The sequence below is a fragment of the Melospiza melodia genome, chromosome 1 (genome assembly GCF_035770615.1).
Source record: "Melospiza melodia melodia isolate bMelMel2 chromosome 1, bMelMel2.pri, whole genome shotgun sequence".
NCBI lineage: Eukaryota > Metazoa > Chordata > Aves > Passeriformes > Passerellidae > Melospiza > Melospiza melodia.
The window spans coordinates 147,520,308-147,541,346 of record NC_086194.1 but is presented as its reverse complement, the minus strand read 5'-3'; the positions used below and the strand labels follow the sequence as shown (position 1 = coordinate 147,541,346).

The 21,039-nt window shown below is 36.9% G+C and overlaps 1 protein-coding gene across 12 annotated transcripts in view; it reads left to right on the top strand.

Moving 5' to 3' along the window:
* Positions 1-21,039, top strand: part of OXR1 (oxidation resistance 1) — a 346,510-nt gene that overhangs the window by 315,900 nt on the left and 9,571 nt on the right. For 11 of the 12 annotated variants that reach the window (XM_063171039.1, XM_063171029.1, XM_063171030.1 and 8 more), the window contains 3 exons: positions 324-486; positions 17,303-17,383; positions 20,649-20,774. In XM_063171039.1, the coding sequence (XP_063027109.1) occupies positions 324-486; positions 17,303-17,383; positions 20,649-20,774 (370 nt within the window). The remainder of the gene's footprint in view (positions 1-323; positions 487-17,302; positions 17,384-20,648; positions 20,775-21,039) is intronic. The other variant, XM_063171034.1, reaches the window with a different exon arrangement.

Genomic DNA, 21,039 nt, shown 5'->3' with positions numbered 1-21,039 from the left:
TTTTATTTTGGGAGTCATTTCAGTTTTAAGCAGAGGTATCCAATGGGACAGAAGTGGTTGAAAGATCATACTTATATGTGAAATCACACCTAATCCATTGCCAACTTGCTTCCTGTTTTTTTTTTTTTTTCTCCAGAGTCATCTTCATATATTTAAAAACTAAAAAAAACCCAAAGAACCAGCTAGGTTTTTTTTTCAAATTTGTCTCTAATATCTCGTAAAATGTGAAATAGTATTTTTATTTTAACTTTAAATGCTTAATATTATTAAACATCACAAATTTACCTTAATTTTTTTTCTGTGTCATAACTTGACTTTTCTAGGACAGATCACTTGTATGTCTTCTTTATCCAGTGGAGTCCAGAAATATATGCAGAAGACACTGGGGAGTCTCTTCGGGAACCTGGATTTATAGTGGTAAAAAAGAAGGATGAGCCTGAAACTAGTGAAGAATTGAGTACTGAAGATGCTGCTAAAGAGTGGGAGGTAAGGAGGAGCAGTATCAAAGATTTTTTTTTTTTGATGCACACATTAGAATATAGTAAAATATTATTAAATATTTTCCAGGAGAAAAAAAAACACCTTATTAGTCTGATGATCATGATCATGGCTGTTCAGTTTATGCCATCCTAATGCTTTACTCTAACATCAGATCAGGGCAACATTTCACAATTCCAAATCATTTTTTTGTGGTGGAGCAAGTTGTAACTTAAAACTCCTAGGGAAAGGAATGTGAGTACAGCAACAAAGTTGGAATTTTGGTGAAGCAGACTTAATTTTCAGTCTCATAAACTGATAGTTTTCTAATATTTATTATTCCTATATTTAGAGTGTCCAGTGTTTATTGGTAAGAATCTAAAAAAGGGATGGGACAGCAAGAGGAAAAGAACAGCTATTAATGACATGTCTTTTAAATAATTTAGTAATTAATTTTTCAATTGTGAGTTATTAATGTATTATAATGCTGTTGACTGTATTTTAGAAATATGTTGTAATTGGAACAGTTTCTTTTTTTTTTTCTTAATAATAAGCACATTTCTCTCATGTGAATCTGTGTCCACTGTGTTTCTATGGACACATCTTTACACGTCTACGTGGTTTTGTTTTGTAGTGTACATGCAGTTAAAGCACTTCCAGTCTTGTACATTCAAATGTTGGTCAAAAGTTTGATGATTCTTGTCATATATATATTGTAGAAGTATCCCATCTGCATTGTTTGAGTCTTGGGACAGCAATTGCAATCTCTGACTGTAAGATTTCTTTTGTTTTTCTTCCCCCTACCCTGCAGTGGAACATGTTGAAATTAAGGAAGTCTACACTGTTTTATGTAGAGCATAAAAGAAATTTTAAAGAACTGCAATAGTCTAACTACAGGTCGTAGCTTAGCTCCAAAACTTAGAACCATAGAACTCTGGATTCAGAGTTGAAATGTAGCTAGTTGAAGAATTAGGCCATAGTTGCAAAACATTCTCTGCAACTCAGTGATTTTGGGTGGAGCATTTTTGCTTTGAGACATTGAAATTAGTATCATAAAAACATGTCTTTTTAACTTTCATATTTTCAGCATATGTATTGCTTGAGTTTTTACCAGCAATGTATTTTGATGTTAACTCTTGCTCAAAGCCTTCATAAATATTTGGAGTTTGAAAATTTGGCCTTTTGGAACATGGGTATCAGTGAATAGTGATCCGTGTTATGGTTTAAAGCACAGTATATCTCTCCTTTACTGAGCTCTTCAGTAATTTGACACCTTAATATAACTACAGAATCATTTCCACAGAATAAAGTGAAAATGTTTTTTTCATGGTGGAATGTGTTAGGTTTTAGAAACAATTTCTGAAAGTAGTTGAGGCAATACATTTTGTGCAAGTATTATAATCTGTAAGTTATTTCCCACAGAATGAGGCCAGACCTTAAGCCTGTATTTAGGTCTTCTCTGGAAACAGTCATAGGAAACATTTCAAAAATATCGTTTTTTCTGTGTGTTATGTGAAATTTTCAAGCGTGGTTCTCTTAATATTATCAAATAATAATTTTCTGGATTTATATGCTAATGTGATTAGTGAGATGGATAACTTTATAAAAAATGTTATGCAAGTACAAGAAATATGCTAGTGTGGTCTTCTGTGCATTTTAATTTGTGAAATGTGACTTCCTATGACTGACTTTTAGCACAAATCTGAAAGCTCTTAAAAACTTTCTAATCAGAAATGTTTGACAGTACTGGATGGTTTGAGCTGTCATTACATAAAACTGCATTTTAGTGGCTTTTAACATGTATGCTAGAAAATATGAGTAAATATGGGGAATTATAGCCATTGTTGTCATACCCATTATTGCCACTGAATTTCAGTCATCATTTTCAATCAATGTACTTCCTTCCTTCAATGCAACAAGCTTTTCTTCTGTCAGTTTTTGCTCCAGGTTCAATCTAAAATAGCAGGTGAACAGTATAATCGAAGCCTTTTTCTGGGTATTTGGCTGAAAAACAGGCTGCCTTTTTCAGATCACAAGGATAGGAGAGCTCTGGATGGAAGGGAAGTGGAAATGCATGACAAAGTACTGTTCATCTAGCAAAGGATGAAGGTAGTGGAGTACCTTTCTTTTCCAAAATGTGTTCTTCCTGCTTTCGTTGTACAGTATCTTAAAACTAGAAGGACAGGGAAGAGGATTAATGGGTAAGCCAGGTGGTGCTTTGAAACAGCTTTTGTTTCTTTGCAAGTTCTTTTAATACATTCAGGTGCAGCTTTTATTACTTTGAGAAATTCTATGCTTGTTTAGTGGAAAAGAAATTATGGGAAGAAGTAATAAACAAAGGCGAAGATCAGTAAATTAAATGAGTAGTAGGTGTTGGTTTATTAAGTTTATCAATGAATAGGACTGAATGCTCATTCAAACTTCAGCTTTTGCCTGCTTACTTCTACCTTGTTCGAATACTGCATTGTACATAATGTCAGGGAAAATTCCAGCACTTCCTTTAACTTTCTCTTTTTGTGTTGTACCCTTGATAGAAAATTGACTTACTAGAAATAATTATGAATCTACTGCTGTCTCGTGTTAGCATCAGTAAAGGTGACTAATTCACAGAGTCTGAAACAATCTGTCTGAGGCGCCTTGCAGCTGCTGTTGCTGATGTTGTTACTCAGTATTTGTCTTCCTGCCTGTGTCATTAGCAAAGCTTTATAAAAAGGATACTTTTTCACTTAAGATCAGCCCTTAGTAAAGACTTGTCTCTGATACCCACTAGAAATGAATAGCAATAACTATTTAATATACTATCTGAGAAATGAAAGTGATGCTAAATTCTCAGTTGTGTTATCCCCATCCATTTTTCTCAAATATCTCTTTTATCTGTTACTTCAGTGAATAGGCTTACACCAAGAAAGAGAGTATTTTGACTTGTGTGGGGTTGTTGGATTTTTTTTGTTTTGATGCTGGTTTTCTTACCATCTGTACTGAGCTATAAGGTATATTTATCTTGGTATTCTTTTTTAACTTGATGTGTCTAAGTTCAAGTGCTAATGGCTTTCTATATCTGTTAGCACAAATGATGAATACTGTTATGTGTTAATAAACAAACTCATCCTCCTAAGCATAATCTGTACTTGCATCTAAACATGGCAAGACTTGACAGCAACCTGACTCCTTCTGTTGTGCAGTGTCTCAGAAACAATTTCCATTGGTACTTATAGTCTAATCTAGTTTCCTTTTTAAGTTCAAGTAGAGTATATAGTAGGTTCCTATTTAAACCTGAAATCTGTTTAGCAAACATTTGAATTGCTCTGCATTACAGTAATTCCTGTTTAAAGCATTGATTCTTCCTTTTCCTTCCCTGTCACTTGATCTCATTGCCATTATTCAAGACGGAGTTGTACTTTGTGTCCATGTAAATATAAATACTCATTCACAAGATATTTGAAAACAGGAAATTTGTCTTACGACTCACAAACTGGTCTTAAAGTAGTTGGAAGCTCATCAGTTTGATTTTTTTTTTATTAATTTTGTTAATTGTGGAGGAAATACAAATAATTTGATTTTAAACTGTCTAGAAGTTAATTTCCAAAATGAAGCTTGAGTTGATAGATACTTGCAAGTATTTTTTCCTAGACGTGGTAGGTCACATTCTGGACTTGCATTTCGTGGTAATCACCTTTGGTTTTGCCTATTGAATGTCTGTAGAAATCACGGATACAATGCTTCTGGAAAGCATTTGTCACTCACTGTCCAGCTGAATTTCAGTTAGAACTTAAGATGTGGTTTGAAAAAGCTTGCTACATCAAGCCATTCAGTGCAATTGAAGTTCTGTCTTCTTTAAATGGTATTTGACTTGGACACTCAGCCATCCAACATTACTGAAGCTGTATCTTCTGGAGTGTCTCAGAATTCTATTTCTGTATATTTATGGAAATGTGAAGGTTGCAAACTGTGATTGTCTCCTGGTTAGATAAGCACCGATGTCCAATATCCCAGTCTTGAAACCTTTTTCAGATGTTAAGTTCTTGGATCGTATTGGATCTGAACTGGAACCAACAATGTTTCTATATTAAAGGGGATATTGCAGTTTTAGAATGCACTTCTATTTTAATTTTTTTGTATTCATAATTGTGTTTCTTCTGTAAATTTGCTTCCATTCTTTGCAGTATACTGCAGTGCTTGGATGCTGGTGCAACATCTGCTTGTTTTGTCTTGCATTTAAAATGTGATATGAACATAATGCTGTATGACAAGCTGGATAATACTGGATGAGCAGAGAGAAGAGGAAGCCTGAAACTTGTAGGTTTCTTGAATGAAACATTGCAAAGGATGTGTAAAGATGAACCATGCTAACAGTCTTCAGAAGAGGAATATTTTTTCCAATATGTTTCTGGAAAGGCTGTCTCTATATGATAATGAATTGGATATACAAGCTAGATGGTTATTTGATTTTTACATCATGTATTGTCAGTTAAGAAATTGGATGTGTCACTATGCATGTGTTGCTGTGCATTACCACAGAATTTCTAAGAGGCTTTGTGCTTTTACTGGAGAATGGGTCTCTTCAATTCTAGCACTCATGTACTATAGTAGAAATGTTTCTTTTAATTTGTTGTGTTGGAGAAAAGGACTCTGGTGTCTATTTACATAATCCAATGCTCTTTGCAGAGATTGGTAACTTTCATTCTTTGCAATTTCATTATTTTATAGTTAACTTGAATGATATTGCACTGTCTCAACTTCATGCATTAGAGTATTTCTTGTTTTGCTGTATTTATTGTCACTACTTAATCTATTTCAAATCTATTTATAACTTGTAAGTGGAAATTCGGATGTTTTAATGATTTGGAGCTGTCCTGTAGTTGGAGTCATGAATGTGCAGTTGGCTAATTGATGGCTATTTCTTGTATCTAATAGAGGGATCTGGGATGGTCCCTCTGAGAGTTAAAGCAGAGCCATTCAGCTAAAAAGCTTGTGCTTTTGAGATTCTTAATGGCTTTCAGCATACCTTTGAAAATCCTCAGGAAAACTTTGTGATGGAAAAATATTTCCTTTTTTTTCCACCCTCCCTTTCCTTAAGCTGTTGACAGGAAACGAAGGATGACTTCTCAAGTTAGACTTCCTTTCTTATGGAAACTTTCTCAGCCAACTAAGAAGTTGTGCCAGTCCATGTTGTATTGACACTACAGGAGATAGCTTTTTGTAATCTTTTAGTGTTTCTTGTACCTGTAAGGGAAAAGGGATCAGACCTTACTTAGCTGTAATTGAATGTTAGCTTCACCTCCAATAATTTTTACAAAGACTCACTTGTTCTAGAAGACAGAGTAGTAATTTTGTTAGAAGCCAGTACCTGATATTTTATTTTTCAATTTCAACTGCATTCTAACTTCATTACTCCTGCACTTTACACTTATTCATGTGGGAATCAACAGCAAGTTGTAAATAAACTGAGTAATTATGCCCCTTCCTGCCTGTCCTGTTATCCTTCTGGGCTAACCTCTGTCTCTTAAGAGGGATGGAGCATGAGAAATACATGAGAATTTTATTGCTTTCTTTTCTTTTGAGCACGTTTTTAAAATCCTTTTGAGAAGCTATAAGAAACGTCATTTTTATTCAGAGAGAAGCTTTAAACTTCTAAGCAAATTGTTAGAATTATTTAAGATAAAATGTTGCAGGATGAAAAAGGATTCAGTTATGCAGATTCTGTTTTTCCTTCCCAGAAACAATGTGTTGGCTTGTGTTAGGGAAGATTTTTTTTTTTCTTGAAGGGTAGGGAACAGATGACTGATAAAGTAGGCTGTGGAAGATTTAGTTTTATTACTAACTTTTGCTTTCAGCCTTAAGGGTTTCATTTCCAGCGAAAGTTTGAAATATTTTTGCTGCATGTTCTCCATTCCTTTAAGATTTCCCATGCTTGGCAGAGAAGGGGATGATGTCTGTAGCTTGTATTATATTTTTATATTGATAATAATTATCACTTGAAACAGTTTTAAGGGTGTCTGGTTTTTGTTCTTGTTTTAACCCTCAGTATTAGTTCACTTGTTATTTGAAAATTAAACCCAACAAAAAAACTCAAGCACATATATAGACATATGGCTTATTATTGGGATCGTACAGCATTTGACTATATATTTAGTCAAATCATTGTTACATATTTGAATTTCCTAAATCCCAGCTTCAATGTTCCAATGATAACAATGTTTTTATTTGCTACCTTAATACTTCTGGTAAGTTAGAAAAAATTTGCTTTTAGAGATGCCAGCTCCCATAAAAAGTTTTACTGAAAAGAAAAACATTTTATCCGTCTGAATGTTAGACAGTAGTGCAAAGTGGTGTTCCAGTACATAATTTGCAGTAAAATACAAGTTTTGGTTCTGATTTTCTCTGCTTGGATGTCTTGGCTTTTAGATCACAGCACAACAGCCTGAGTGAGTGATGATTTAATGTTGTTCTGTTGCTGCCCTGGCCTATTTAATAGTTTCCCACAGAACTTGGAGCATGGATGATGTGGAGATTGTTTTGGTGGTTGTTGTTTGTTTTGGGGGATGTTGCAGAGGGAAGGGAGGTGTTTCATTTTGGCTGTGGGGTAGAAAGACTGCAAGTGCTACTGCAAGGAGATTCTTGCAGGGTTGTCATGCTTTTTAGTATTGCACGTGCCTGTTTAAATAAACATCCTTCCTTAAGGGAAAAAGTAATCATGATTCCAAAAATACTTTCATGCTGGGACTAGCATTTAACCCATGCAACAAATTTAGTTTACAGACGAAAGGATTCATTTTCTTCTTGTAGCTTACAAACTGAAAGGGCTGCAAGGCTAGCAGTTTCCAAATGCTTTAAAACCCCCTTTTTAAAAATACTCTAAATCTTCACTGACCTCTCTTCTAACTGCTTCTGGACGCTCAGAAATTACTTACAGGGTTTATGTAAGGTTGTCAGCAAAAAGAAGACAAACTATTAATTTAATATTGAATGCAAGCACTTTACCATTAGAAATTGTTTATGAGCAATTGCCCTATAACCAAATATTGCAAGCAGTTCTTGGGGGATTATTTTTGTGTTCTTCAATATTGTGTATGAGCAATTCAGCTCTGTGTCTTTAAATACTTTGGCCTTTTAACAAACTAGTGCTCTGCAGCCACGCTTGAGCACAGGAAGCCTTCCTCCTCGTGTATCGTCATCATTTGCGATACATCCCCTGCTGCACCCTCGCTCATTTGCTGCCTGCCTTGTCAGTCAAATGTGAGCGTCCAGCAAACTCTCCTGTCACGGCGGCGTGGGGCTCTGCCTGTGCCTGGAGCTCACAGCAGGTACAGAGAATGCTTTCAAACAGCCTGCAACCCTGGGTTTTGTTTAATTTCTTTTTTTTAGTCACGTTTTATTTTTAGAAGGGAAATGTCTCGTCTCTGGTATGGGAAGAAGGGAAGAAAGCACCAGCCAGTTAATCGTAAATGCACTCTGGTAATTTTTAGTGTAGTATGTTCATGTCTGTTATTACAGTCTTTAAATGTTGTGGTGCAGAGACAGTTTCTGGAAGTTTAAATTTTGAATATGTAAACAGGATGCTAAGTCACAAATTTTCATTATCTTTGAAATAGAATCTAATTACTGATATTTCATTTGAAGTAGATAATAGGAACTACTTTGAGCATTAAGGAGTTCAGCAGTTTTAAGGTGTTTTTCTCCCCTTTCTTTTCCCTTGGAGTAATGCATTTTTTCACAAAATATGTGCTTTGTGCCTAGGTACCAAGGACAAGAGTTTGCATAGGCATACAATTATAAAGTGTAAATTTCCTGACTTACCATTACTTACTCAGAAGTCAGTCACCCATATAAAGGTCTGGTAATACGTCTAAATTCATGGACATGAGTCCCCAGTTGTCCCATTCTCACGTTTATAGTGAAGGGGGGGAAGCAAAACCACTGGCTTTGCAGTTTATTAGATATATGAAAGGAACTGGGATTTTTCAGTGTTGTTTTCCCCAAACAGAATTTTTGTAGTACTGTTTAATACATAGAAGATTCTACAGGAAAAGGTTTTCAGTGAGACCTGCAAAACAACAGCTTGAGGATAGGGAAGTAGTGATCTTGACAATATACTGTGCTTTTACTCTCTGGTAAATTTGGAAGATAGTTTTCATTTAGATTCTGTTTATGACAGGAGAGTTTAATTCTTAAGAATTACATCTACTGGGTTTGGAAGCATACTTCAAGGGTATTGTTGAGTTGGTTTTGGTTTATTTGTTTTGTTTTTTTTAATTTATTAACATGTTTTTATTCTTTTATGTATTTTTTTATATTTATTTTTACTGAGGATACTTGCAAAATATGAAATTGACTTGTTGTAACAAATGGTTCTATAAAATGTGTGTTCCTAAATAGTAACAGATTTTTGAAGTAATAGTCTCTTTAACTTTCCTCTGTGGTAGTGGAGTAGAAAGGAGATGTAATGCCCAAATGAATTGAAATGTTATTCTGGCATACCCTGTAGCAGTGTAAAAACTATCTGAAGTTCAGTTGACAAAGACTGTGGTTTTAACATGTATCTAGATACACAGATATATCTATATAACTTGCACAGATATTTTGAAAAGTAATAGTATCCTTTGTTATAATTGTTTCCCTTAGGACCAATACTGCACTTTAGCCAGAGTCTAACTATGTTATAAAAACAATACTTACCAGCTTTTAAGGACTGTTTGAACTAAAGAAGGCCCTGTGAGAATAAAGGAGAATAACTTTGCTGTGGGAGAGGTAGAGAAGAGGTTATTTTAACATGTAAAAAGTCAAATTGGAAAAAGTTACAGAAGTACCTACAGATGGGGATATTTTTAAAATGTTGCTATGTCCATAAGACAAGCTTTATTCTTGAAGTTGGGTTTTTTCTTCAATGAATGTTCATAAACCTAATGTGCAAGTGTAATATTTTTACAGAAAGGAAAGAGTATTGGCATAATTATTTCTGTTATGCAAGACCTGTGGAAAGAATATTAAGGAGCCTGGCAGCATATAAAGTGTACAGGTTTCTGACTGAATCTCTCATTATTGGTTGTTTTGAATTTGGATGAAGTCTCATCTGACATGAAGTAACAGTTACTGGACTAAATTAAGTGATACAATAAAACAGAAATGCTAGCTTGAAGCAACTAAGTTGCCCTAGATTATTTAACAGAAAGGCCTTTGTTACTTTCCTGATGATACTATTAATTTGAGCTGTGCATTTGAAAAGATTTGGTACTTTCCCAGGGTAAGAAATCAAAATTTTGGCGACTTATTGGTGTATTATGCTCCTCCCTAAAAAAGCTAGTAATGTCAGCTTCCCATGTTTTAGTAAATGTTTGATATTTACTGTGTCTCTTTATTTTGTGGCAATACAAGAGATGCCAATAAGTTTCTAGAATGTCAAAAATGCAGGCAATGGTTCTTCCTGTTAAAGCATTTCAGACAAAAGGCATCACACAATGCAGGGGAACAAAAGGTGGATTGCCATGTTTGGGAATGCTTGTCTGTGCTTTGCACAGCTTGGATAGGCAGTATAGCCAAAGGGGACAAAACCAATGAAAACTGATCTTGGCTTTTATATTCTCAAGTTATTAGCGCGCAAAGAGAATTAAAATGTTGGTTTTAGTAGCTTGAATTGTTTGACACCTGCACAACTTCTGCTATTTTGAGTTATTGCTTAACTTTATTTTGTTAAGCTAATGCCTGCATTTCTTTGACAATTAGGAAGGTATAATAATAGGGCTTGCATGTGAAAGATGAGAATTTAGTACTTCTCTGTAGGTGTCAGAATGCACGGTTGCATCAATTCAGTAATACTACTGAAATATTTTTAAAATCAGTTTTCCATATTAAGTTTTTAGAGTAATTGAGTGAATTAATTATATATTTTTAGTAATAAAAATGCAGAGTGAAACCCAGTACTTTCTTATAGAGGTCATTTGGCCCAGAATCTTTGCTTGACGGATATTTGCTGTACCTGTTGTTCTAGTTAATTTGGGAGGTTATGCATCATGTTAGTGCTTTTGCCATGAGTGCATGGTCTCATGCACGCCTCTTGGAGCAAGTCTGGAGGAGGGCCACTGGGTTGATCCAAGGGCTGTGTTTTGGTGTCACCTGGACACCTCTGCTGTGGAGACAGGCTGAGAGAGTTGGGACTGTTCAGCCTGAAGGGAGAGAGGGCTCTGGAGAGACCTTATTATGGCACCTTGCAAAGCCTACAGGGGCTCTCTAGTAAGAGGGCTGGAGGGGGACTTTTCCCAAGGGCATGTTGTGATAGGACAAAGGGGAATGGCCTTAATCTGAAGGAGGAAAGGTCTAGATTAGATACCACGAAGAAATTCTTCTCTATGAGGGTGGTGAGGCACCAGATTTCTCAAGAGGATTTGTGGAATTCTCATCCCTGGAAGTGTTCAGTGACAGGCTGCATGGGGCTTTGAGTAACCTGGTGCAGTGGAAGGTTCCCTGCCCATGACTGGGGGCGGGGGGGGGTTGGAGCTGTATGATCTGTAAGATCTGTTCCAACCTGAACTATGCCATTATTATAGTTCTTCCTTTGAATTATTGGGTGTTGCATTGCTTGCATTTTTAATAATTATGAAATATTTAATAATAATAAAATTAATAATCTGATATTTAATAATTATTAAATACCTAAACATAATTGAGGTAGAATAGCAGAGGAGTTTTTGAAAAGGTTGCTTATAAGTTAAAAGAAAGTAAATGAGTGGTAAAGACTTATATTTTTCTTGTATGGCTTTAAAGGTCTGTGGAATCTGAAGTTGGTCCTTAATTGACTTTTTTCTGCTTAAAGCAGGAGACAAGTATTTTCATGCTGGGCTGTGATTCAGTTAATTTTAAGCCTGTGTAATGCTTTCTTGTCATACCTGAGAGGGTCTTTGCAGGGCAGTATCAGAGCTGAGATGTAACCTTGCTCAGTCTGCCTTCTTCTGTAATGGCAGCTTATGCTCAAGCACCAGGTGCTGTGGTTTCAGCAGCTGAACCTCTGGTTTCTCTGCTTGCAAATGCTGGAACTCCCTTAAGCAGTTTTGCAAGGGAGCTGGATTTTACTGATCGTATTGCTACAGATCTTTTTTTATTACGCCAAAAAGAGTAAAGTTGTGTGGCCTGCCTCTTTAAGAAAGTAATTCTCTTAAATCTAATTCTTAGTTCTTTGCACAAACCTCCTAAACTGTTTAATGTTTCACATGCTAAATTTAGTTATCTTGCTGGCATTATCATATCTCTCATATGAGTGTTTTCTCCCATCTTGAAAAAAATAGCTTGTTATTAAGGTCTACAGGCTTGATGTAACACTTTGTGTGCTTCAGGCTTTGATTGCATTCTTTTCAAGTTCATTTATTCTGGTTATTGCAGATAGTTCAGTTTATCTTCAGTATATGTTAATTACTGGTACAGTTGCTGTGGGCTTAGAGCACTTTGAGGCAGATATTTAACAGGGACAATACTGGTCACAGGGAGAATGCTGCTGTCATGTGACCTACTCAGCATTTCTCTGCCTGCTCTGGAAAACACCCCAGTGTGCACAACAGTTTGAAGAGGGACAGCTTTTAAAATACTGAGAGAAAGAACCATGGTGACAGCCAAACCAGGGAACTGCTGTCGTTCTATGGTCCTTCTCTGCATAAAATGCCCAGCTGTCATCCCTTCCCTTCTTTGTCACCAGCAGAGTGACAGGGAGTTGAATTGACTGAATACCACACAAAACAGAAAATTAATAGCTTTGCAACCACATGCTTTAAAAATTAATCAAATTAAATTAGTCTTAAGGTTTGGGTTTTCTTCAAATGATACCTTACATCTGTTTATCTGGTGCAGTATGACCCATGAATTAAAGCATTTTTGTGATGTAATCAAAATATCCCAAATAATCATATTTGGTATGATGGCGCAGAGTGCTTCTTCAATATTGTCTTCTCTCCAGCAGTCTAATACTTATGGAAGGAAACTAAATTTGTCAGAAAAATAAAGTTAGTGTTTTCTCTTAAAATATTCAGAGCAGCGTTCAGTTTGCATAGGCACCTTTTTATTGGAAGGTATTCTAAAGTAACTTTGTAAGTGGCCTAATAAAACTACATTGGGTTTTTTTTTTCTTCAATTAAATATCCTGAAATATTTTTGAATCACAAGAATTAATGTTCATGAAGTTTACAGTTCAGCCAAGTTTACAACTATGTATTAAGTTTCAGTATTATGTATTAAGATTGAAAGTGAAATTGTTCAGCTTGTGTTCTTTCTTAATACTTTTTTTTTATTTCATGTTCTGAGTTGGTAACAAGGTTATAGATAACCTACGTTTCAGAGCTGTTTATGCCGTTAAGCTTTATCTGTTCTTACTTCCAGAAGCACCGTTCAGCTCTGATAAGACCCTCCCGTTCTTGTTGGAGACAGTTTCAGCTACTTGTTAGCTCTGAACGTTGAGCTGTGTTTGTTTTGAGGGCAGCAATGAAAGCTGCTCCCTGTTAGCAAACAGGCATGGGGGGGCAGCGGGGGGTGTCACTTGTGGCTTTGTTAAACTGAGGAAACCCTCGCTGGTGTAAAAAGCTTTTTTTACATCTGCCAGTTAGCAGGATGATATGACCAGGGGCTGAAGGGGTTGATCAAACATTAAAAAAAGTTTAACTGCACTTTCATGTGTGTTGTTGAAGGACAAGAAATGTTCCATATTTGGAATTTTGTCTTCGGTTTCATTCGCTGCAAGTGGCAAGCGTAGCTTGTCAAGTTAGGTACTTTTGAGATATTTTCAGAAAAACAAAGTTTAGAAACATGAGTTTCTCCAGAAGGAGAATCCTGGGCTTATTGATTGTTTAAATCATTAGTATGCAAACCCTCAGCTTATTGCATTAAGTATTAAAACTGCTGGGTGTTTTGCTAAGTGGTTAACTCACATATACATAGTGTGGAGAGGTTAAAAAGGTTAAAGAGTCATGCTACGAGTCATACAATTCATCCTGTATTTTTTCACCAATGCTGCCAATATGGATACAGCAGGTAGTATTAGATCTCTAAGGATATATTCCATGTCTTTTCAAACTTGGAATCACAGAATCACAAAGTAAGCTGAGTTGGAAAGGACCCACAAGGATTATCTACTCCAGCTCCTGGCCCTGCACATCACTGTCCCCAAAATTCACACCACGTGCCCAAGAGCACTGTCCAAACACTTCTTGAACTCTGTCAGGCTGGTGCTGTGACCAGTTCCCTGAGGAACCTCTTCCAGTGCCCAGCCACCTTCTGATATCTACCTTTTTCCAAACTGATGTCCTGATACAGCTTCAGGACATTCCCTTGGGTCCTGTCACTGCTCACCACAGAGCAGGGATCTGTGCCTGCCCCTCTTCCCCTCATGAGGAAGTTGTAACTGCAGCAAGGTCTCCTGGCTGAACAGACCAAGTGACCTCAGCCTCTCTTCATAGAGTTTCCCCTCAAGGCCTTTCATCATCTTTGTTGCCCTCCTTTGGACACTCTCTGATAGTTTTCTATTTGTCTTTTCTTGTTGCACCCAAAACTGCCCCCAGCACTCGAGGTGAGGCTGCCCAGAGCAGAGCAGGACAATCCCCTCCCTTGCCCGGCTGGTGATGCTGTGCCTGATGCCCCCAGGACACATTTGGCCCTTCTGGCTGCCAGGGCACTGCTGGCTCATGTTCATCTTGCCATTGACCAGGACCCCAAGTCCCTTTCCATGGCATAGATTTCCAGCATCTCATTCCCCAGTCTGTACATACATCCAGGGTTGCTGCATCCCGGGAGTAGAATTCAGCACTGTCCCTTGTTGAACTGCATGTGGTTGGTGATTGCCCAGTCCTTTGATTTGCTGAGTTCTCTCTTTAGGGCATCCATCTCTTTAAGGGAGTCAGCAGCTCTTCCCAGTGCTGTATCATCTGCAACAGACAGTTTCAGAGCCCTTTTTGCCCTGAAGTGCACTAACAATTCAGGCTACATGTTACTTGTTTTGCTCTATTGTGACCAGTGCCCAGATTACCCATAAGAGTTCAGCGGTTTTTCTCTTCTCCCACATTCTTTTTAAAGCAGAAAAACTAGAGAGAGAGCAAAGTGCCCTTCAGGAACATGTGCTGATCCTCAAAAATTAGCCTTGATTATCCAGGAAACTGGATGCTGAGATGGCATAGTAAAGAGAGCATAGTAAATAAAGCACATAGCAAAGTCATATAGGTAGACCTTAAACTAATTATTTTAATGGAAGAGTTTTATCACAAAGGAGTATTTTGTACTGAAAACTATAGTCCAATGTGATTAATATGGATCTGCATCTACATCCTATTAATGAAATGTCTTGCTTTCTAGGTATTCCTCATATGGTATGAAAGACTACATTCTGTGTTCAAAGTAGAATGAGGTAGAAGTAGGTCCTGGAATGATAGGAAGACAGCTGATGAGGGGCAGGGAGTGGGGCAGGAGACAGAAGAAAACACTGGTTTATTTAGCTTGGTGAAGTAGACTAGAAGATTATAGGACTACAAGGAAGGAACACGAGGAAATCTTGACGGAAGAGGAAATAGCATAAGCAGTTTATTAATTAAACCAGGTTATAAGGAACAATAAACTTCTAATGTTACTACTAACATTTCAAAGCAGTGCTCTTGAGCCTGGCAACAACAAAATGCTATCTGTTTGCAAGATATATCTCAATTCCTGAATGAAGTTGAAGGCAGTTGCTAGTAAGCTTAGACATATGTGACTTTAAGATCCTGTAGCTCATTTGATCAAGAAGTATGTAGTTTTGTCCACTGCAAAGCAAGAATAAAGCATGTTGGCCTAAACCACAGGCATTTTATAAAAGGCCAGGTGCTGAATCTGAGAGGTTGAAGTATCTTAACATAATCATTTGAAGCCTAGCTCAGAGTGGATAAACTTGAGACAGTGTCTCATGGTTTGTTTGCAGAACTTAGTATGAACTGCATACTTAGTATGGACTCTATACTTAAAATAAGCTCTGGGTTTGAGAGTGTGGGTTCTTTTCCTTTAATTTTCCAGTGGCTAGTTTGACATTCTGTGCCATGCTATTTATGATGTTTGTCATTGCATACCAGTGGTCTGCCATTATGCAGGTTTTTGTTCTCAAAACAAATGGAATGTGACAGTGTGCAACAGATTCAGCATGCCAAGAAGCTATTATATTGTACACACATGAATAGGTATTCATGTTTCTCTCAAGCAAGAAAAATAAGGCATCTCCATGGCATATGAAAAGGTCGATCTCTGAGTTAAAAAGCTGATAAGCAATTCACAGATGCAAGATGATGACAAGTATGCATTTGAGAGGTTGAAGGCAAGATGGCAGTGCCCATAAAACTGTCTACATTTCCACTATGTGAAACAACAACTGTATAATGGTGTCAGAGATTTTGAGAATTTTTTTCTCAAGAATCTCCTTGAGTAACCACACATTTACAGCCAATTGTAAGTTACCGATTGCCTCACACATGGTAGGGTGTAGCTTAAAGAAGCAGTAAGGCTAAAGGGTTCTCACATTACTGCTTTCAGGGTTATGTTCATGAGTTGCTGGTGTAAACAGTGTAAATTTGCAATGAAGTGTCAGAGCAAATAAAAGGATAAAACTACACTGTCACATGTTTGAGTGGAATATTGCTAAAGCTTTACATATAGCTATTTGACTCTGAGAATGCACAAGCCAGTACAATTTACAACAATATTTGTTATCTGTTTTGAGATAGTAGAAAAATAATGGAGATAAATTGAGTGCTAGTAATGACAGATTATTCACTACTAAAGCTGGATGTCACAAGTATTCCTTTTTCCTTGCCTTGCAGTTGCATGGGGTAGAGTGAACCATCGCTGCTCAAGAGCCAGTCATGCATGACTGTGGGCTCTGTACTCAGGACAGTGGCGAGTATCTGGCCAAACTCCTTGTAGTAGGGACAGGTAGATGGGGAGCTGCTGGACTTGTGGTTGTCTTCCTTTGCACTGTGGTAGGCTCTAGAAGTTTTTAATATGCTCTTACTACATGGGACATCCATTTAATCTCTTCACCAGCTGTTAAAAGATGCTTTCATACCAATGATGATTTTGAGTTGTTCTCAAAATCACATTATTTGCTCTAGTTACATCAAAATTACTGTTGTAGTCCTTTAGCCAGCTTGTTGCACCTGAGCAGCATGTTCTAGAGCTTTCTGACTAAAGACTTTCTGGCTGTACACCTCCTGCCAAAGTGGAGATGCCATTTGAAGTGAATGTGTTGACAGATGAGCAACTCCGGAAGCTTTGGAGGGGAATAGAAAGTCCAGGATAAAGAAATTGTCGGGTGGTATTGGGATGTTATTAAACCTTATTCTTGCTACATTGTCTTTATCTTCACTGGTAGACACAAGAGTTAGAGCTTACTGAGGAGCCTGAGATTTGCTTCTAGTCTTCTTCTAGGAAAGCAAACCAGGTTCACAAGGTTCATTAATCTGAGTGTAAAGAATGTTTGAGAGGACCTTGGGCTGAAGAGTTTGGGTTAAGGCATGTAACTCAGATTGACTTTCATTTAGCATCCTGATACTGGAAACTTTATGTACTCAATCAGTTCTTTATTCATCCTAGATCAGTGAGATATCTGACTGCTAGTGCCCTTAGTTTTTATTTTGTAATCTTGCTGTGTTTACTCATATGTCTAAAATCACCTACATGTGCATTGTCCTTGCAGAAACAAACATCTTTTGGCCCTTCTTGTTTGTTTGTTGTCATTGCACACTTTCCCTTCATTACTCTCCTCCAGTTTTTTCTTTCATACCTTTTTACTTTTCTTCAACTGTCAGTGGAATTATTGTCTTCCTGTCTCCATATTCAGGTAGTGTCAGTGGCTGAGTATCACCGCAGGATCGATGCTCTAAATAGCGAAGAACTGCGCACACTCTGCAGACGTCTCCAGGTGCCCTCTTCAGTAGTTTAAACCCCATCTCCAGATACTAAAACATCTTTCTTTGTAGTGTCTTGGATCAGGGCAATTCCTGCACTCAGTGGGTTTGTCTTGTCTACAGCACTACAAGGATCCAGCAGAAAATTCCTTTGTTTTTGATGTATTTAATTGTGCAATTCTATGATGGAATCAGTAATTTTATGATGGAATTACTACTTCCACCTTTTTCACACTGGAATTTTCTGTTAGAATTCGAAAATTTGTTTTCAGTGCTACTTGACTTGCAGTGTTGTGTTTTAACTTCTACTTTAGACTGGTGTGTTGTGTTAGAAGCTTCCCTAAAAAGAATGCAAAACAGGTGAAGAATCAAAACCTTGTTGCATGGGTGCTTAATTTTATATAGGAATCTTTCATCAAGAATCTCACAGTATACGGCAAGTATGAAGCTTCACAACTTCTGTGAAATAGGTAAGTATTTTTCCCATTATAAAAGCAGGTAACTGAGGCAGTTCAACATGGTAAAGGTCATACACATACACACAACCACTACTTCGAAATCACTTTGGATTTTTGAAGGTCTATGGCTATGGATTGAAACTGGTAGTTGCATTCTCTTTAGGTGTTCCATAGTTTTTTGAGAGTTATAAAATTGTTAGCTGCTGTTCACATTATACATGCCTTACTGATGGAAAGCATAGCTTAGATTTCCTTAGAAACATTGAGTATTTTGTTTTTCTCTAGTACTTGGCTGCTGAAAATGTAAAATTTTTCTTCTGTATTTTTTTATTTCTTTGATCTTGGCTTTTTTTACATATTAGTAAGCAAACATTTTCTTAGCTCTGATATTTGTGTTTGTTTAATAATCCAAAATTAATTGCTTTAAAATGTTTTGTAAGTAGTACAGTTACATAGATCAATAATGAGCATGAACCTTGAATCCAAAAGCTGCACTGTTAGAGGAAAATCAAAAATCTTGCAAAAAAAAATTATTCTCACTTGAGAACAGAACTGTTCTGGATTTGGCCAGTGGTGGTGGAGAATCCCTGTATTAATGTTGTGCAACTGTAGGAGCTCTTTCCAAATACTTTCACCTGATATGTCCAGACTCATGGTTTAGGCTGACTAGAAAAATCTGATGTTATGGGCTGTAGCCTATAAACTCTGCTCTCAGGCCATTTGAGAATCGTGCTCTCAAATGCGGTGTAGCCTGTGTGACATTTATCAGTCATGGAAGCCCCTGAAATCTGACTATAGCTCAGTCTGCTTTGTCCAACTTTGGTAGGAAATAAATCTACAAATGTTAAAGTTAGAGTGCTTTCTCCCAGATTCTTTTGAGCAGACACTCTTTGGCTGCTTCTACAAAGCAGTGTTCTTCCTAGAAGGAAACTGCTTTACTTTAATGATAATAAAAAAGGAAAAAAAATCCATCAAAAAAATACACCAATCACCAAAAACTCTTAACCAAAAAAACTGTTTGCCACACCACTTGAATCTAAATTATTCATGTTTTGCATGGTGTTCTTTAATGAAAATTAAAGAATGACAAGGGGAAAAAAGCTCTCTGCTCTACAGTTGGACAATGCTGAACTTCTTGGGAGCTGAAGCAGTAATATGATGAATGATAGGCATTTAAAGTGGAAAATACTTGGAATATGAAATAACATTTTTGAGATAGCCCTCTATAAAGCAGCATGCAGATCATCTTTTTATATGTGTACTGTCATGGATAACTGCATTTTTTGTTGTGATATGGAAATTACTTCGTAGTCTATGTTGGAAATTCTTGTTACTTTACATTGAAAGAAGGAAAGCTTCAGCTTTTTTCTTGCTTGATACTCAGTTTAAGCACAACTTTTCTCGTGTTTGGAATTAATACTGTAATTGAGTTACTGTACTAATATACTTTGATACATTGACTTTATAGTCCGATTTTTAAATAACAAGGGTTTGTGATAAGAACTTTTTTTGTAATTTTGAGGGAGATTAAAGGGGTGTCCTTTTTTTTGGCTCAGGTGGCTGTATTTGTTTAAATATTCCTATCTGTATTTCAGAGTTTTCTTTGATTTGCCTTTTTTAATTAACTAAGGAAGTTCACAAAAAGCTAGCAAAGTTTACCACGGTGATACTGTGAAATATTGCAGTCGTGTCCTGTATGTTTAAAGTATGAGGGATGTGACAAACTGGATTTGGCACGTATTTTCTTGAAATTTTCAGGATTCAGGATTTAATTTGGATAGTCTGGCTTTCAGTGAAACCTGGTTTAGGCCAATAAATTTGTCAGATGCACTTAATCTTGTTAAGATTTCTTTTTTTCTCTCAACATTTTAGTAAGTCTTGCTGCAGTGACTTATCTTACTAACTTCCTCACTTTGTCCTACTCCTCTGTCAAATTGCACTGTTCCTAGAAAGTTTTAAATATCCCTGCAGCTGAATTTATAGGTGGAAATCTGTTTGGATCACAGCTATTCTAGTTGTTGAGACATGGCACTTGAACTTGGAAGCGCCAGTGTGTTGACTGGAGTAAGAAGCTGTTGTGAGCTATGCCTGATGAGGAATTTTGTGGCCTCTGCCATCTCCACTCAGTAGGATAGATATGTAGGTCAGGTATTTTAAATTACTGCAGGACCCTGGATAGTGTGTCTTTGCCAGACCTCAGTGCTCACTAAGCAACTTAAGTATTATTGCTGCTTTCCCACCCCACCGTCTCAATTCTTTCTTCTTTGATTCCCATAAGTACTCCAGCAGATCCTCTTATGGAGCAGCACTATTCCTAAGGCTCCATTCAAATGGTTTGCTCAAAATATATGGCAGCAGTCTTCCCAGAGTCTACTGCATATCTGAAAAATTTCTTAAATACTCTTAAAGAGTAGTGAGTCAGAAGCTACTAAGGAATGTCCGTGTTGAAGTTTTAATTCCTTTCCTTTCTGTTCTTTTTTTAATTACACTTAGAATGCTATGTCAGTATTAAAATGCAAGAACTTTTGAAGGTATAATCTGAAAAGCATTTGAAGCTCTTCAGCTGTGTATGAGAACTGTTTGTTTTAGCATAAAACTGTAGCTTTCTTCTCAGTAGGCATCCATGTAAGTTATTGTGATATAGTTGTGTACCAGTTTGCTACTGGAAACATTGAAAATCTCGATCAGATAAAATCTGTTGGATTTCTAAACTTTGGAATGACTTGCATAATTGATAACTGCATGATTTTAAACCTGTGAAGTTTTATCTTGTCTGCTAGTAGGATGGCATATACTTATTTTCTTGCTATTCTTTTTGTAGATAACAACAAGAGAAGATACCAATTCACAACAGGCAACAAGTATCAAAACAGACCTGGAGCCTGAAGCATTCCGGCCAAATCTTAGTGATCCAAGTGAATTACTACAGCCAGAACAAATTGAAAAGGTATGGACTTAGATATATCATTTTTTACTCTTGCACATTAATGCTATAACTGTAGTATAAAACACACCAGTAAGAAGACCTTGTGTGATATTAAATAGAAGAAAATAAGCTGTGTATTAGAAAAGGCGGCTAAGACCACTGAGTCCAGCTGTTACCTCAGCATTACCGAGTCCACCACTAAACCCTTTCCCTAAGTGCCGTGGCTTACACCTCCTTTAAATATTTCAACAGAGATGGTAACTCAGCCACTTCCCTAGGTACCCTG